The sequence below is a fragment of the Mustela erminea genome, chromosome 5 (assembly GCF_009829155.1).
Source record: "Mustela erminea isolate mMusErm1 chromosome 5, mMusErm1.Pri, whole genome shotgun sequence".
NCBI lineage: Eukaryota > Metazoa > Chordata > Mammalia > Carnivora > Mustelidae > Mustela > Mustela erminea.
Window position 1 is genome coordinate 41973777 of NC_045618.1, and position 19471 is coordinate 41993247.

The 19471-nt window shown below is 38.2% G+C and overlaps 1 protein-coding gene across 4 annotated transcripts in view; it reads right to left on the bottom strand.

The window, feature by feature from the left end:
- Window positions 1–17418: 17418 nt before the first annotated feature.
- Window positions 17419–19471, bottom strand: part of ICE2 (interactor of little elongation complex ELL subunit 2) — a 63759-nt gene continuing 61706 nt past the window's right edge. For all 4 annotated transcript variants that reach the window (XM_032342731.1, XM_032342732.1, XM_032342733.1 and 1 more), the window contains one exon: window positions 17419–18569. In XM_032342731.1, the coding sequence (XP_032198622.1) occupies window positions 18447–18569 (123 nt within the window). In that variant the 3' untranslated portion in view covers window positions 17419–18446. The remainder of the gene's footprint in view (window positions 18570–19471) is intronic.

A 19471-nucleotide genomic window follows, 5' to 3' on the forward strand; every position in this document is an offset into this window, starting at 1 on the left:
GATCAGTTTTGGGCTTTGCCCTCTGGCCTCTTCACTACTGTCTGAAATATCTCCTTTTCCTTAAGAATGACCCATATTTGTAGCTGAGTAGTTCTCGCAATCTGCTTCATGCCAGTAGAAACACAAAGATCCAGAAACTTTTCATTTTGTCCTGTTTCTGTGTCCAACAAAACTGTAAATTCTTTCATTAACAAGATTATTTTTAAAAAAAACCACACAATTATCTTTAAAACTATGTGGGTTTTCTATAAATCTTACTGAGGTTCATTCTATGCTCCAAAAATTTATAACCAATACAATTTTCTCAAAAACATTATGGATTTTCTGTAAATCTTAATGAGGTTTAACTCCATGCTCCAAAATTCCCATGTATTATTCCTTCTAAAAACAGACTTCTCTACTTCTCTACTTTGTGCACATAAGATTCCTAGAAGACCTGAGATGGTCTTCAAAGTACCACATTAAATCTCTCTGGAATTTTTTTTTTTTTTTTAAAGATTAATTCATTGATTTTTTGGAGAGAGACAGAGCGAGCGAGTGCTCAGAAGTTGTGGGGAAAGGAGCAGAGGGAGAGGGCAACAGAGCATCTCTAGTAGACTCCCCTGAACCCAGAGACCAACAATGGTGCACTGGATCTCATGACCCATAAGAACCCTACTCCAGCTGAAATCAAGAGTTGGACTCCTAACTGTCCAGGCCATCTTGGCGCCCTTATGAGGAATTTTAAAAATTAAAAAAAAAAAAAAAAGGTTTTGTAGCCACACACAATTTGATCTTTATTCTGAGGCCATTTCTCACTCTGTAATCTTTCACTAGCTAGCAATTTCTGCTTGAAAGCCAAACATCTTTCTTTAGTGTACTTTTCTCCTATTATATATATATTATATATTAGCATTTTCAGGATTCTGCCTAGAAATCTCGTTGGCTAGATTCAGAGTTCACGGGGCATATTTTCTATCATTCATGTTATCTCAGGCAATGGTAATGTTAAACATTCTGCCAAAGCATAAGCTAGGCTGCCATTCCTCCAACCTCCTACTGCAATTTCCTCACCACCCTTTCAACCTCCACTAACCATCTACTCTCTATTACTGTCTGGCAATAAGGTCAATGTCTTATATTTTTAGGTATTTGTTACAGCAATACTCCACATCCAGGTAATAATTTGTTTCAGTTACTATTGTTAGGAAATAAACTACTTCCAAATCTCAGAGGCATAAAACAACAACAACCCTATGTTCATGATTCTGCAAAGGGCAGAGTTCACTGGGTCAGCTCATCTCTGGTCTATTTTGGATTGGCTACGGAGACCCAAATAGAGTCTGGAAGATCCAAAAGATCCTCTCCACAGCAAGGTGGTTGATAGCTTTCAGGAATGAAAGTGGAAGCTGCCAGGCCCACAAAACTTCCTCTGTATTCTACTGGTCAAAACAAGTCATTTAACCTAGATTTGAGAGAAGGGAAAAACGATTCCACCTCTTCATAAAGGAAGTGACATGTATTGACATGGGTGGATGGAATTGTTGGCAACCACTTGTACAGACAAATCTACCATAACCCTTAGACCAGTAAACGGCAGACCTGAGGCTAGAGGTTTTGAGCCTGCCTTTCACTGCTTCTTCCACCACACCATATTTTTCACATACCATCACTTCTTCGGTAAGACACAGGCTGGCCCCAAGTCCTCTACATTATATGGTTTAGACTCTCTCTAGCCGTATAGCTGCTATATCTTTGAGCCTTGTTATATATAACCAGTATATAACAATGTCAGGTATTTAAAAACTTGACCAGAAAAGGAAAAAGAACTATTTGTAAAATCCAACATTCAAATAATAGGAGTTCTAGAAAGAAAAAAACAGGCAAAACTATAGGGAGAAAATCATCAAGAAATAACTGAAGACAATTTTCTAGAACTAATGGCCACAAGTTTTTAGACTGAAAGACACAATAAATAGAATCAACCAACCAATCAAACAAACAAACCTGAGGCCCATCACCATGAAATTTCAGAACACCTGATACAAACAGGGAGCAATTCCTAAAAGATCTGAGAGATTTTGAAAGGTCATACATGACGGGTAAGAAATAAGAATGGCATTATATTCAACACTCAGATCTTAGTTTCTAAATACCATTCTCCAGTAAATGAAACAGTTCTCAGAGGAGAAAGAGCTGGTTCCAGAAATGGGGCAGAGAAAATACAGGGTGATCTTTGTGTTAAACAACTTATTGAAAAGACACAAAGCCAATTAGAAGGAGCCTCTCCTAGTTAAAATTTGGGATAATCTGAGCATCACAGTGAATAATGATAGAAATTTTTTGCATTACTTTGAATTGTCTAAATGGGTAGTTTAAGAAAACAGACAAAAGATGGGATAAGGGGATGCTTGGGTGGCTCAGTCAGTTAAGCATCTACCTTTGGCTCAGGTCATGATCCCAGGGTCCTGGGATCAAGTACTGCATGGGGATCCTTGCTCATCAGGAAGTCTGCTTTCCTTCAGCGTGCTGCTCTCCCTGCTTATGCATGCATGCTCTATGACAAAAAAAAAAAAAAAAGTGGGATAAGGAAAATTCTTATTTACAGAGGAATGCCAACTTACAAATGTATCAGGAAATAAATATAAAGTCACTATTTTGCAACTAGAATTCCATACCCATCCAAACTATAAATCAAGGATAAATACATAATAAACATTTTTCAAATATGCTATATATGCTCATGTACCCTGTGTTAGTTTCCTAAGGCTGCCATAACAAATTACCACAATCCTCATGACTTAAAACAATAGAGATGTATTCTCTTACAATTCTAGAGGGGAAAAGTATGAAAGCAATGTATCAGCAAGGCCGTACTCCCTCTGGAGGCTCTAAGAAAAAACCCTTCCTTGCCCCTTCCAGGTTCTGGTGGCTGTCAATATTTCTTGTTGCAGCATCACTCCAATCTTTCCCCATCTTCACGTGGCCTTCTTCTCTGTTTCTGGACCTTCTCCTCCTCTGTCTCTTATAAGAACACTTGTCATTGACCTCAGCCATAGCAACTTCTTATTAGACATGGCGCTGGAGGCAAGGGAAACAAAAGCAAAAATGAACCACCGAGACTTCATCTAGATAAATAGCTCTGCACAGCAAAAGAAACCATCAACAAAACTAAAGGGCAACATATGGGACAGGAGAGGATATTTGCAAATGACATATCTGATAAAGAATTAGTATCCAAAATCTATAGAGAACTAACCAAACTCAATACCCAAAAAACAAATAATCCCATTAAGAAATGGGAGAAGACAGGAACAGACACGACATCCAGATGTCTAACAGACACAGGAAAAGATGCTCAGCATCACTCATCATCAGGGAAATACAAATAAAAACCATCATAAGATACCATCACACCTGTCAGAATGGCTAAAATTAACAGGTGTTGGCAAGGATGTGGAGAAAGGAGAACCTATTACATTGTTGGTGGGAATGCAGACTGGTGCAGCTGCTCCGGAAAACAGTATGGAGGCTCCTCAAAAAGTTAAAAATAGAGCTACCCTATAACCCAGCAATTTCACTACTATGTATTTACCCAAAGGATTAAAAAATACAAACTTGAAGGGTTACATGCACCCCAATATTTATAGCAGCAATGTCCGCAATAGCCAAAACTATGGAGCGAGCCCAAATGTCCACTGACTGATGAACTGACAAAGAAAATGTGGTATGGGGCACCTGGATGCTCAGTGGGTTAAAATCTCTGCCTTTGGCTCAGGTCATGGTCCCGGCGTCCTGGGGTCAAGCCCCGCATTGGGCTCCCTGCTCAGCGGGGAACCTGCTTCCCCTTCTCTCTGTCTGCCTCTCTGCCTACTTGTAATCTCTGTCAAATAAATAAATAAAATCTTAAAAAAAAATGTGGCGTATATATATATAATGGAATATAATTTAGTCATCAAAAAGAATGAAATCTTGCCATTTGCAACATCATGGATGGAGCTAGAGTATACAATGCTAAGTGAAATAAGTCAGTCAGAGAAAGACAAGTATCATATAATCTTATTCTTACAAGGAATTTAAGAGAGAAAACATATGAACATACGGGAAAAGGGAAAAGGAAAAAAAGGAGAGAGGAGAAACAAGCCATAAGGGACTTATTTATTTATTTATTTGTTTGTTTGTTTATTTATTTATTTGACAGACAGAGATCATAAGTAGGCAGAGAAGCAGGCAGAGAGAGAGGAGGAAGCAGGCTCCCTGCTGAGCAGAGATCCTGATGCCGGGCTCAATCCCAGAATCCTGGGATCATGACCTGAGCCAAAGGCAGAGGCTTTAACCCACTGAGCCACCCAGGCGCCCTGCCATAAGGGACTCTTAATGACAGAGAACAAACTCAGGGTTGATGGAAGGTGGTGGGTGGGGTAGGGGCTAGATAGATGATGTGGGTTAAAGAGGACACTTCTTGAGGAGACCACTAGGTGTTGTATGTTAAGTAATGGATCACTGAATTCTACTCCAGGAACCAATACCGCACTGTATGTTAACTAACAAAATCTAAATAAAAATAAATAAATAAAATGGAAAAAATAAGGTAAATAAATCTGTGTAGAATATTACCAAAATAAAACTTATAGGAAAACAGTTGAATATTTCTAATGCTGCAGAGGAGTTTAGATTTTGAATACTGTGAACCTGTGATATACTCAGGTAACTAGATAAGGAAATTTACACTGGGGACACATGTATGCAAATGCTGCCACTATTGACAGGGTACAAATATTCCTCCCCACTCTGTAAGAGGACATTAGCAAATAGCAAGCAGTATGGAGCCAGTTTTGTAACCCAAGAGACCAGCGGTATGTCAGGATGCTATGGGAAGACATTAAGAAGCTAGGAGAGAGCTAAGCAAGGTTCCAAGGGAGGGCAAAGGACACCAGGACTGGTTAGAAAGTCCAAAGTACAAAATCAGACTCTGGATGGGAGAGGTTTGGCAGCTGAAACAGCACAGAAGCTAGCAGAAGGGAAGCCAGGAGTGTGGTAGACCAGCTGCTGGTGGAGCTGAGGTGGCATCTGCTTCCCTCTGTGGCCCAATGACATGTGATACTTGAGGTTCAGGCTTCCTTGACATGAAGAGCAGCTACCGACGGTAAATCATCTGTGCCACTTCTTCAAACACCAACCCAGAAGAGTAGAAAGAGGAGGAGAGAGAGACGACAGAGGAGAGCACCATGAGGGAGGACACTGGGCGACTGTGATACAGACAGAAATGGATTGAGAGGCCTATCATCGTGACCCGGCATATCTGTAATATCCTACCATCTCCATCCTAGTTTCTGCATCTGGGAACTACCATGTTAGCCCAGATCATCTGCAAGTTCTTTGCTAGCTCTTACATTTGTAAGGTCTTGCTAAAACAGAGTTTTAAATTCTTTAAGACTCTGTTAAAACAATCTTTGGAAGATTCATAATCCAACTTTATTACTCAGGTAATTTTAGTTCAACTCCTTAACACTTTGGCATCTGGTGCTTCTAGGGCTCTGGAAAAGCATTACTGATTGTGTTCTAATAGGGTAGAGCTCAGGATACTGTTAAGCAAAAGGCAAGGGGTGCCTGGGTGCCTTAGTGGGTTAAGCCTCTGACTTCAGCTCAGGTCATGGTCTCAGGGTCCTGGGATTGAGCCCCGCACTGGGCTCTCTGCTCAGTGGGGAGCCTGCTTCCCCCTCTCTCTGCCTGCCTCTCTGCCTACTTGTGATCTCTCTCTGTCAAATAAATAAATAAAATCTTAAAAAACAAAACCAAAAACCAAAAGGTGAACAGATGGGTGAGCTGCTCTAAGCAGCACTAGTTGCAGTTTTTTCTTTTCTCTTTTTAAATGAGAGGTTAGTCTTCCCCAAATCCCAAGACTCCACTCCCTAATTTGGAGGTGAACCAGATGACTTCACTGGTCTTTCCCTTCTCTGGTTTCTATGATTCATCAGCTGTAGCAACTAGGGTGGGGTAAAGAAAACAACTCTAATATCCAGGTTATGTTTTAGCTCAAAAGGAAGGAATCTAAGAAAAACTACTAAGAGTGTAAGAGAATGAAAAAAATATATAGCTCACAATACTCCTAACTCAGAAATTGTTCCCAGGAGGTGTCATTACATCCAGTGCCCCGATCTCTCCTCTTTAAATTCACTTACATGGGGGCGCCTGGGTGGCTCAGTGGGTTAAGCCGCTGCCTTCGGCTCAGGTCATGATCTCAGGGTCCTGGATCGAGTCCCGCATCGGGCTCTCTGCTCAGCAGGGAGCCTGCTTCCTTCTCTCTCTCTCTCTGCCTGCCTCTATAGTGTACTTGTAATTTCTCTCTGTCAAATAAATAAATAAATTCTTTAAAAAAAAAAAATTCACTTACATGAACATTTTTGTTCATCAAACATTTTACACATCTTTATCTATGAAATTCGTAAAATGCTTACTATAATACAGATAAATGCCAAGTTGTTTTGATCACCCATGTCTCTGAAAAAGCTGCTAGTACCTAACTATAAAAATCAAGACAAATGCACTCAATTTAACAAACACTGTATTCACCATATGCTAGGCATTAGGGCAGGACTGTACAGCAGATGCCTAATGGGCAAAAACGTGGTAAGTTTGACCTCAAGGTCTAGTAGAAATAAATAAGTAATTGTAATTCAACAAATGTATCAGAAATAAAATCAAAGTGCAGGGGAACCCAATAAGAGAATGACTAATTTTTTCAAGGGCAGTGAACCATTAGAGAAAGGAAGAAGATATTCTGTCTTGGCCAATGCATTGTTACTCATCGCTATCTGAAGCCATTGTGAAACCATTCAAGAGGAAATGTAACATACACCAATGTATGCTATATCCATGGACAGTGTCAGTGTAGAGGTGTGACTGTTTTTTGTTTTATTTTGTTTTGTTTTAAACAAGCCACTTCAGTATAAAAAGAGGTAAATAGGAATAGTTACTGGAGAAGATATATTATTTGATTAATGTTACTCATGTGAAAACTTGAGAATATTTTTGGAACTCCTCTACTTATTTCCCTCAGAGCCCAAGGCAAATCTTGGTTAAATGAGAGGAGTTCTAAGCAACTGCTAAAGGTCATTCTGAGCCAAGGCTCGTAACTAAGTGGGCAGAGGATAGTAGGAGTTTCAACAGGGGTTAAAAATACATGAAGCGGGGCACCCAGGTGGCTCAGTTGGTTAAGCGGCTGTCTTCGGTTCAGGTCATGATCTCAGGGTCCTGGGATCGAGCCCCACATGGGGCTTCCTGCTCAGCAGAGAGCCTGCTTCTCTCTCTCCCCCTCTCCCTGCCGCTCTGCTTACTTGTGCTCTCTCTCTCTAGCTCTCTGTCAAATAAACAAATAAAATATTAAAAAAAATACATGAAGCCATGAATAGGGCCTCATTTGATTATACTGTTTGATGGAATCAACAGTATTGATTTTCTGGTTTTAGGGAAGTTTGATCATTTTGATATGATGTCTGAAGTAAATATCAGTCCAACCAAGTTCTTTAAATATTCAAAATCATGTAATACAATTTAAAGGTTTTTTTTTTTTTTGGTGAAAATATCCAAAAGTAGAATGAACTGAAATGGAATTTTCAATAATGACATACCTACAGATGAGGTACTTACACATCAAAAAGAGTTTCAAAAACCTATACTCTATGGCCAAGGAAATAGCCAACCAAGTTGGTTATAGTTTCCCATGAATGGCATCAGCATCATGTAGGTCTCTATCAAAATGGATTAACACCTCAGTCCCTTTTCAGACCCAGTGGCATTGTTGAGTATTCTGGATAAATGGAACAAACTTAGACATGAACGCACACAGCTGAAGAGGAAAAAGGAAAAGCCACAGAGTTAGCAGTTGTAGAGTGTGTCTAGAGACCCTTGCCAGCCACTCCTCACAAAGGCTGACCACTCTCCTGGAGTGAGAATTACTCTTCCTTCATAAACAGAAATCCTTTCTCAGAGTCATTAACATTGCTTCTGTTAGGTCTTCACAAACTAGTCTGCTAGTAAGTTATGTACATAATAAAACTACCTGCTCTGTACTGTGAGGAAAAAAATACAGGAAGCCTTTATACCCTTTTCAGATATCAAACTGAAAAGGAATGAGGGGCAGGAGACAGGCCCTGAGACCCACATGGGCTGGCAATGCTGGTCTACACATTTTGTCTTAACTGGGTAAGCCAGTTTTCTCATTCAAAGCTATAGTATTCATTTCAAACTTCTAAACATAATTAACACAAACATTAAAATATTCTGGCGAGGAGCTCATGGCATGACTTACTCTGACCCTCAAATCTCTGAACGGAGGCAAATTAGATTTCAGTTTGGGCTTCTGGGCTCAGCTACTTGGCTCATTTTATTTTTCCTTCTTATACCCCAGAGTCCAAGTTTTAAAAGGTTAGGAAAGAGAACAACTAGGTAAAAGTGACATTTAAAGAGTTAACTATCCTTTTTTAAGTGACTTACTTGGGAGGATACCAACCTTTTTTCCAGATTTAGAGTGTGCTTCCAAACGATAATTTAATCATAGTTTAATTCCCCAAAGAACAATTTTTGCAAAGGAACCCTTACTCCATTTAACTTTGGGCTATGGAGGGAGGAAAGGCACTTGACCCAGCTTGCATGAGGGTCTGCAGTATTTATCATTCCATTTCTGACTTGTCCAACTCTAGAAGATTAACAATGGGCACCTTCTATCTCACAGGCTTGACCACATTCTCACATATGTGGCAGGCATTATTTGGTACTGAAGAACAGAAGTGACGGATGGCCAAGTAAGATGGATCACTAGAAGCTTTGGTTTAGATTGAAAAATAGACTAACCTGATCTCCCTGCTTTCAGACTTTCCTAGTTTCCATTCTGCCCCCCAATTCAGCCTACATATTTTACATTGCCATGGTTTCCATTATGTTAGTTTAACCATGTTGTCCATCTCTTATTATTACCCCCCATCAACAAGCTTCTCCTCACTCCCCACCTCAAGACAACGCCACAGTCTCTAAGTCAATCACAGCTTTTTAGTGACAAGTTCTCCCCAGCACTGTGCCCAGAGGCACACTGGTTATGTCTTAGCTGCACCGATGATCTGCCCTTCCAACATGCTATGCATGTTTGCACCTCTGAACATTGACTATGTTTTGTCCCTGAGCTTGTAATTTCCCTTCCAATCTGGCAAACTCCTTTCAAGTTTTAGCTCAGATGACATTACTCGTTGATTTGATCTGAAAATACCTCACATTTACACAAGGACTCGCAGTTTATTTATTTATTTCTTTATTTGGTTTATTTATTTGACAGACAGAGCTCACATGCAGGCAGAGAGAGAAAGGGGGAAGCAGGCTCCCTGCTGAGCAGAGAGCCTGAGGTGGTGCTCGATCCCAGGACCCCAAGATCACGACTTGAGCCAAAAGCAAAGGCCCAACCCACTGGGCCACCCAGGTGCCCCCAAGGACTTGCCGTTTAAAAAGAACTTTTATATCCATTATTTACTGGAAAGTCAATAGAGCCTATAGAGTATGCTAGCAAGGTATACGTATCTGCATTTTACAGATGAAAAGACCAAAGAGCAAAGAAGGGAGAGATATGGTCTTAGCAAATGAAGGAGTTGAGACTCCATACTCCCCACTTCCCACCCTCTACCCAACCGCATGCCTCTTCCATTAAACTCCAAATCTGGGCTGCCTACTTCTGAGACTCAACCTCTCATAATTCTCTCCAAGTTATAGCAGACAGTCTTAACATTCTAAAGACTTCCCCAACTGCTGGATGTGAATTAACTCTAGCACAGGCTCATGGGAGACAGAAGACTTGGCTGACAGCTAACTCAGCTCTCCCTTATATGCAAAATGACATTTTGGCCTTAGGCACTTAGTAAGTTACACAGTCCTTTCTCCTTAAGAGTAAAAGTTTTCAGGCACTAGAGTGTAGCATTAAAAAAAAGCCAAACTGAATTAGGGACTGACCCACCACTTTATCAGCCTCCCAACATGCACACATGTACAGAAACATTCAAGCCTTGCACACTGTGATTTCAGTCTCCCTCACTCTCCTCCTGAACTCAGAAGAACTCATTTTGCAATTCTACAAGATTGCATTTTGTAATTGGACAGAGACCACTTCCAGCTGCCCGTTGTGGGACTTGGGAAACTATAATCTGCATCACTTTTCATGAGACAGAGGGCAGACATTATACTTGTAAATTGTATTCCATTATTTCTTTTTCACATTAGTAAAACTGCTGTTTGCATATTGATAGGACCCATGACTAAATAGTTAAATATAAAACACATTCTATGTCTTAGTTGTCTAGAAATGTTAACTCTAAACAGACTGCAATCACTTGATCATTTATCCTGGACTCATTTCTCACTTTGGGTTGAAAACTTCAGGAGCAAATTTAAATATCTCATGGAGAAAAATGCAGTCAGTAAGACTGTCTCTGGATGCAACATCCTCTTTACTTATTTGGAGTCTATCTAACAGGTTAAACCAAAAACCCCTACAGTTTATTTCCAGAGCCTAAGTTGGGCAGTAGTTGAAAGACCAACTTGAAAAACTGGATGACTTACGTTTACTTGGCATTGGAGAACATTACCTGTAACCTGTAGATGATGAGACCTCAAAAGTTGTTTGAAAGAAAAGGCTTTTTTTTTTTTTTTTTTGGGCCATACCAGAAAGAGAGTAACAGGTTTGTCCAGACAAGTTTTGGCTGCCATGTAGAATGTTTTCAAGAGGTTTTGAAATATGGTATCTTTCAGATTGTTTAATCTGAATTTGTACATCCTTTGTTGTTCTGAAATAGAGTAACAATGGGTGAGTCAGACAGTAATATACCACCTAAGTAATGTGCTTTTCTTGGTGCACTGAAGGAAACACACATTGTTCATTTGTCTTATTACTGGTGATACTAGTTTTAATCATTTAGTTAAGATAGTTTCTGCCAGATTTCTTCTGGATTAAGTAAACAAACAAGTATATTATACCTAATAACTATCTCCTAGGGAGATTCTTTAATAAGACTATGTGAATATTACAGAGTGCCTGGGTGGCTGAGTCAATTAAGCGTCTGCCTTTAGCTCAGGTCATGATGCCACGACCCTGGGATGGAGTCCTTTACCAGGCTCCCTGCTCAGTGGGGAATCTTCTCCCTCTACCCCTCACCCCTGCTTGTGCTCTCTCTCAAATAATTAAAATCTTAAAAAAAAAAAAAAGGCTATGTGAATATTCCTATTTGCCATCAAATTTTCACCTACCATATTTAGCATCCTTTGAGGATTCTCAGCTAAGTAATTCTCTCTATAATGACTGCAAGTTGATTTTTCGAATTCCATCATTCCTTCTGGATTTATTGGTTGACAATCTACTGTAGAACAAAATATTTCCATCTTCCTCATTTATTCATTTATGCCAGCATGAGCTTGTAGATTACTATTTTACTTAAAGCATTATAATGTTACTTTCACTCTTTCATGCTCAATTCTCCCAGACCCAAGAACTCTTTTAAGCTAGTCTTTATGTTCTTTTAACATGCATCCATCACTCTTAAGCTAGTCTTTATGTTCTTTTAACATGCATCCATCACTCTTTGAGCACTTTCTTACTTTTTGGTGTAAGACAATGTTCCAGGTTCATCTTATATTTTCCTTGCCCCAGTCTCGAGATAATATATCCAAGGAACACTAATTTCTTTTAGTGAAGAATGGAATTTGGAAACCAAGAAACCAATTTAGAAACCTGGGTGCTAGGTTTGTGCATTGCTATGTGAGGGTTACTGCTTCTATGCTCTAGAGGCAGAACTGGGAAATACGTATACACATGTACACATACACACAGCTCTATATGTTTCTCCACCTCTCTCCATATATGTTAAGTATAACAAATTCACTCTGATACTTCTAATTTCAATCTAATACCATGGGGTTTATTCTTGCCTTCCTCTTTCCCATTATTCTCAGTGTATTTGCTCAGTTAATCTGGTATGTAACCAAACTCCCTGTCCACTGGCCCCAGTACAGAGGAAGTAGAGGAAAGAAAAGGCCAGTGTGGTCCCAGACATGCCTGGCCCAATATTCTGGTTTATCAACCCAAAGGTGGGGCCCAGCCTTCCTATTTCTCTCCTCTAAATTATAGACCCACATTTTCAGTGTACAGATTCCATAGGACATTATCATCTTAACTGTAACTGCTGACATTTGGTTGAACACAAGGAGTAGTCTTTTTAGGCCATCTATATTCTTCTTCTAATATTTTCATTTAAGTCAGTGGCAGCACTCAGGCTAAAAATTTCAGTTGTCTCTGAAACCTCTACTTCATAATTCCACACACACAAGCTACGTCATGTCCCATGAGCTTTAGTTCTTCTTTGTATTCTCAACACCTGGTGTCTATAACCTACCTGCAACTCTGTTACATGAGGCAAACATTCATTGGGAGATAAGATCAAATCTCATAGCTGCTAACTAAATAGTATTCCAATCTACACCTTTTCTATCCACTTTCTATTTGTAGAGTTATCACCTCCTTGCCATGTCTTTCTTCTCTCTAAATAATTCTTTATAAGTTTCCTAAAATTGATGTCATTTTGCTTGAAAAGCCTTCAATGTCTCCTTACTGCTTTTAGAATCAAATCAAACTATTTGGGAATAATCATCAATACCTTCCACTATCAAGCTCTAACTTATCTCTTCATCACCCATTTATCTTCTTTTATCCCCATGCTTGTTATAAGAGCATATTTGCTCTTTTTGAAAATCAGCACTTTTCACAGGATTTTCCCTCATGCTGTAATGTTCCTCCTGCTTATTGTCCCTATTAATATTTTACTTGTCTTTCAGAACAAGCTTAAAGGTCACTTTTACCATGAGTTTCTCTTATTTCCACGCACCCCCTTTTCTTATTCCTGTGCACTACTGTGCCACTTAAACTCTGCTCTGTATTACGGCTAATTGCACATATCCATCTCTCCAACTAGATTAGAGAATACCCTTAAGACAGAAAACAATCTTATTTATTTTTACATCCCAAGAAACTGGCATAATGTACTATACCCAGACATGCTCAAAAAAGCATTATCAATTCATTTCCAAGTTTTGCAGATCAAGTGGCAATGAAGATTTCCATTGTTTCCACCTCTCCTTCTCCTTAGTCCTGTTTATAAATCTGATTTTCATACTAATCACTAGAAACTTCTACAGGTGATAATAAATTCAAGCATATAATAATAGTAATAATAATCCAAGATATAGCATTAATAATAATAATAATCCAAGATGTAGCTTTATGAGCAAAACCATGCAGGTAGGGTCTAGAATGGCTAATCTCTGTGTTGGTAAAACCTGTCTGGAGTGGATGTTGCATTAATGCAGTGCTTGGAAGAGAGGTGAAACCCAGGGAATCAGCGTGGCATTGCCTTGCTGCACTGCGACTCTTAAGATTAATATGCACTTACCCTCCGGTGCTGTACATTTTTGAGCAAGCCAAACCTAGGATAGGGAGTATAGAAAAAATTTCCTCCTTTTCCCCTCCAAGAAATGCATATTCTCAAGAAAAGGGAAGGAGGAATTCAACCCACTATTCACAGCCTCTTTAGGTTTCTTCACTTTCAAAACCGCAATTAATTCATTCTATGGCTTTTCCTCCCATTCCTTGGAGAATTATCAAGAATATACCATGCATGTTTAGCAATAAAACACAATCCTTTTGTAGCTCCTCGCTTGATCACTTTCCAGCAGTTCATATATTGAAAGAAAACATTTATGCCAAGGCAATAGTACATTACGCCTGTGCTGTTTGAATCTTTCTTTTTGAGGAGGCAATCTCAAAGTCCCATCCTAGAAATAGACAGCTGGGCCTCAACTCCTTCAGTAAGATTAACCTGGAAGATCAGATTCAATTCCCAGATAGATGCTTTTTTTGTCTGCCCCTACATACCTTGGTAAGTCTAGACATTACCCAAAGGGAACATGGCAAGAGTGGAAGGATCAATGAAATACATCTTTATTCCTACATCTCAATGAGAAACTTAATAAATCTTGATATCAAATACTCTTAGTTTGATTAAAAGGTACCGCATACTTTTAACACATAACAAACATCTTAATATGTGTATCAGTCAGAAACTCCAGATTTAGTATGCTCATAATAAAACATTAAAGTGTTTTCTCCCCACTCTACCCTAAATCCATGCTTCCTTGTAATATATCAAAAATGTTTATAGTGTCCAAAACTAGAACCCAAGTAGAAATGGAAAGGAACGGGTTAACTTCCTTTGCAGTTGCAAAAGAAGATCTAAATAGTGAAACTATTTCCAAGTTTTGTTGATCAATTAGCAATGAAAAATGTCATTGTTTCCACCTCATCTTCTACTCATTCCTTAATGTTTATAAACATGACTTCCATACTGGCCACTTACATGAAACTTCTTTGAGTGAAGTCATATGATTTTCTCTGGGGTTCCATTCATGATCCTTCTCTCATTCTACTAATTTCTGCTATGTTACCCTTTCCATTTCTCTCAATTACCACAGACATACCAACAATTCCCAAATCTGTAGTGCTGAAATCAGGCTTCTGAGTTCAAAACTCAAATTATCAACCACCTCTAGATTCAGCATATTGGTAATAAGACATTAAACAGTGTCCTTTCTTTTCTACCCTAAACCTAATTCTTCTTCTATATCCTTAAAATGTTCATGGCATTTGTGGTAGTTAAAAAATGTTCACAAATTCTTTCTTTATTCCTCCTTTCAAGAGGTGGGGCTCGGGTGTGCACTTACTAACATATTTAATGAGGAAAATACAGCAGAAGGGACAGTATTTGACCTTCAAGACAAAAAGACATTGTGGTTTTCTCTGGTTCTTCCTCTTCAATAGCTCACTTTGGGATAAGCCAGCTGCCATGTCTTGAGGATGCTCAAGCAGACTCATGAAGAAGTACATGCAGCGAGGATAAGTCTTCCAGCCAACAATCAGTGAAAGAATTGCTCCACCCTTTAGAAAGTATTTGCTCCAGCAGGTTAAACCTTGAGATGAATGCAGCCCCAGACAACAGGTTGACTGTAACTTTGTGAAAGACCCTGAACCAGAATCCCAGCTAAGCTGCATCTTCTGACCTAGAGAAACTCTCAGATAATGTATGTTTGTTTTTTTAACTAAATTTGGGAGTAATTTATTATACAGCAATATATAACTAATATTGCATCCAAACCTAGAATCTAAGGAACAAATATGGTGAAAGGAAATGAAAATTTTTTATTTTTTTATTTTTAAAAGATTTTACTTATTTAAGAGAGAGAACAAGACAGAGGTGGGGTAAGGGCAAAGGAAGAAGGTGAAGCAGACTCCCTGCTGAGCCAGGAGCCTGATGCAGGGCTAGATACCAGGATCCTTGGATTGTGACCTGAGCCAGAGGCAGACCCTTAACAACTGGGCCTTCCAGCCACCTAGGAAATGAACACTTTCACTTAACCCTTTCCACCCTACCCATACTCATCCTCCTACTTTCTCAATGAGTAACACCACTATTTACCCAGTATCTGAAATGAAGAATTGGGATTTCTCTGGAAGCCTTATTTAACACTTCCTACCAACCATTTCACTAAGTCACCATTTTTTTCTCCTGATACTTGAGCCCATCCCTCTTATTGCTTTAATTCCAGGCCTTTACTTTTCAATTATTATAACACAGCTTTCCAACTTTTCTCCTTCCCTACAGTCTTTCTGAGTTCTATTTCATTCTCTAGATTAATGCTAACAAGAACTTCTTCAAAAGCCCGATTGTGTTATTTATTTTTTTAAATTTAAATTCACTACTTCTTCCCACATTGCACAGGAAAACATTCAAATGTCATAGCATGGCATATCTGCCCCTGTCCTAGAGCGTTTTCTCTCAAATCCAAGTCAGAGCCTACAATGTCTCCATCTTCAATTTTGCATATGCTTCTTTCTTTCCATATAGATCTTTCATTCTTTCCTTAGAACTCTTACACACTTTAAAAAGACTCCCCTCATGCTTCATCTCAACTCTCCTTAATTATCAGGTTCAGGTTATATGGCTTTCTTATATTACTTTATCAGAGCACTTACCCATCGATCAGTATTCTCTCCTCCATTAGAATGTGAGCTCCTGGAAAAAATAAAATCTATCCTTGATATCTAGACATTCATTTATTCATCTAACTTAAATTTACTATGCAACTATAAGATAGTAAACCAGGTTAGGTGTTTGTTACATAACTGTGAACAAAACAATTATGTTCCTGCCTTTGCATAGTTTATAATATAGTCAAGAAGAAAGGCAGTAAGTCAAATAAGCAAATACTGTGATATGTTAAAAAAGATTATGAGAGTAAAATGGGGACCTTCTTTAGGATGTACGTCAAACAAATGCAAACATTTATTGAACTAAATGTTTTCTAAGAGGTATGTATAAATTATAACTTCACCATAGGTATAAGTGGACCAGGTTCATCACATCCTTGCCAACATTGACTCTGCTTAACACAGGGTTGTCACAAACCTTCAATTTGTAAAAAATGTAGTATCTGCAAAGTACAACAAAGTAAAGTGCAGTAAAATGAGGTATGCTTGTACTAAAAATCAAGGAAAAAAAACACATACATGATCAAATACATCTTATAAAAGAGGTCTGATTAAGCACAAGTAAAATACTAAGACTAGATTTATATATATATAATCAGGGTTACTGAGATGTATGGCTAAGATAATTTCAAAATAATTACTTGCAACACTATACATTTTACTAAATAAAAAGTAGTATTAAAAAATCAAAAGCCAAGTCTTTCTGGGATTCAGAAGTCTGAAGAAATCACTGTCTAGCTTTTTTAAAAGAGCAAATTCCAAAGGAAACCCTGCCTCTCCCTTGGTTCACTGCCAAATGATTCACAACTAAAATATTTCTGGGATATGGGAATATGGGACAAAGTTAAAAAAAAAAAATCATGTCCATTAAAAAAAAAGTTCAATGTTTAAAAGAGGACTGGCATGAGGAAGAAATAATATATTAAAATATATAAAATAGTTTTAATAATTATTAATTAATTTAAAAATATTTTATAATGGACTAAAATAATTAAAAACAAAACTTGGTAGTTGAAGATAAAAATATTCAACTGTTAGTGGTAATAGTTGAGAAGATTTCTTGGATTAGTTTCTTATATTAATATAAAACACATTAAAAAATTCCAAAAACATGGGGTGCTTAGATGGCTCAGTCATTTAAGCGGCTGCCTTCAGCTCAGGTCATGATCCCAGGGTCCTGGGATTGTATCCCACATCGGGCTCTCTGCTCACTGGGGAGCCTGCTTCTCCCTCTCCCTCTGCCTGCTGCTCTGCCTACTTGTGTTCTCTGTCAAATAAATAAATAAAATCTTAAAAAAAAAAAATTCCAAAAACAAAGAAGTTACTATTTTGGATAACAAAATTTATATTTTACAAATGATGCACATATTTCTGAAACTTTTAACCCACATTAAAGGACGAAGAGACACAAATTAAATAAGTCCATTTCTTCTTAAGTCCAAATTGGCTACAGCAACATCAGGTGATAATTTTTCCAAATTGATCTATGTGGTCCTCGGAAATTTAATCAGTATAGATGAGAAAAAATAATTTATGTTTTATTACACATTAACCTTTTCAGTTGAAATAATGAGATTTTTCTGGAAAACACTCTCATCTCTGCTATGAGTAGCATATTTCAACACTCAGTTGAAATTTGTGCCAAGAGCTAGGGGATCTATCCCCAAACCTATAACACCACAGAAGGTTTGTTTTTTTAAAAACAAACTGATGGTTGACCAACAAGGAACTGTTAACTGGTAACTTTTCAGAAGCATGTATTTTTTATTTTTAATCTTAATTTTTGGCTTTTGCAATGGAATTTCATTAAGTTTTTAAAGATAACTTTATTAACTTGCAACAATCATTTTAAAATAGTATATAAAAACTGTCACAATGGGTCAGAAGCAAAGTTTACATTGGCTCTAAATTAACCCTGACAGTGGCAAGATTCAACTTTTTTGAGCCAATCTCAACAGACTGGTGATATAGTTCAAATTATTAACATAACACGCAATGATACATATTGCTCTTGAAAAAAGCAAATTATTTTCCTATTTACAGTTTTTGGAAAAGGTCTACTATAAAAATATTTCTCTTCTCTGTTTCCCTGCCATGATAATGTTAAAACATATCCAGATTCTCCTCAAACATCAACCATTAAAAGTATAACATTCCATTTTAGCTGAAACATTCCTTCACGTGGCCAATATATTTTTTCAAGGCACTCTAAGAACTCTCAAAGACACTAAAATAAAAATGTTCATCTTGTCCACTGATCTAGGCATATTTCCCCTCAAACTTTTCTAATTTGAACATTGTTACAACTAGTTTTTCTTCATTTTCCATGGTAGAGTCCTTAAGTTATTTTTCTTTTATTTGGAGCTTCTCCTTCATTTTCAACTTGCTGAATAGGCAGACTTTTGGTTTCCATGGAAACTGGATTCCTGCGGCTGCGTGTAGGCATTCTTGTTCCACCAACCTAAGAGATGAAGCAAAGAATGGTTTAACATGTTTACAAAATATTTATATACAGTTAACTCTGCTCTGTATTATTTATATATGTACTAATTACCTTGCAACTCATCCTTTATATGTTTTTAATCTCCAGCTATCTGGCTGCTTCTAAAGAAGCTTTAATCTGACACAGTTTAAGGTACTAAACTTTCAAACAGCAATCAGGGAAGGAAGAGGTAAGGGTAGATAGAGAGAAGCAGGGGAAAACCACTGTTTGTGTTAATTCTGGAAGAGGCTGAAATGTTAAATTAGAAAATGACGGAAGGACAGTACTTTTGAGCAATGTGTTTGCAATAATGACACTGAAGGGCAGGAGAAAGCAAGAAATGAAAAATACGGAGAGAGAGAAAGGAAATAAAAGAAACAGGCCAGAGGTGGTAAAGAGGGAGAAAAAAATTACAGAATTGGAGAAAGGGACAAAGAATAAGACAGATGAGTCTATAGGAAAAAGGGGGGAAAATAAATGTGAAAAACAGGAAAGCAAAAGAGAAAATAACTCAAGTGAAAAGGAAAAGTTGAGGGACTAAAAGAGAAGATTCTTGCAAGAAAGAAAGAGAAAGGGGGAGAAAAAACTGGAAGGAGGCTACAGAGGAAAAAAGGAAGAGAAGTGGGAGGAAGGAAGTTTGTTAGGGTGCCGGTTCTATCTTAATATCGACTCCTCCTCAGGACAACTAGCTGCCTACCCTCACTTTCTAGCCCACACAGACTACAGAAATGGGAAGGCATATTCTTAGGATACAAGCCCTTGCTAACTGTAGTCCTACTGAAGATGAGACCTGGAAATTCTGTCATCTCTTTGGCCACTGAGAGCAGATAGTTTTTAAAAGGGGTAATGGATAAAGTCAGCCTTTGGAGAGAAGGGCCAAA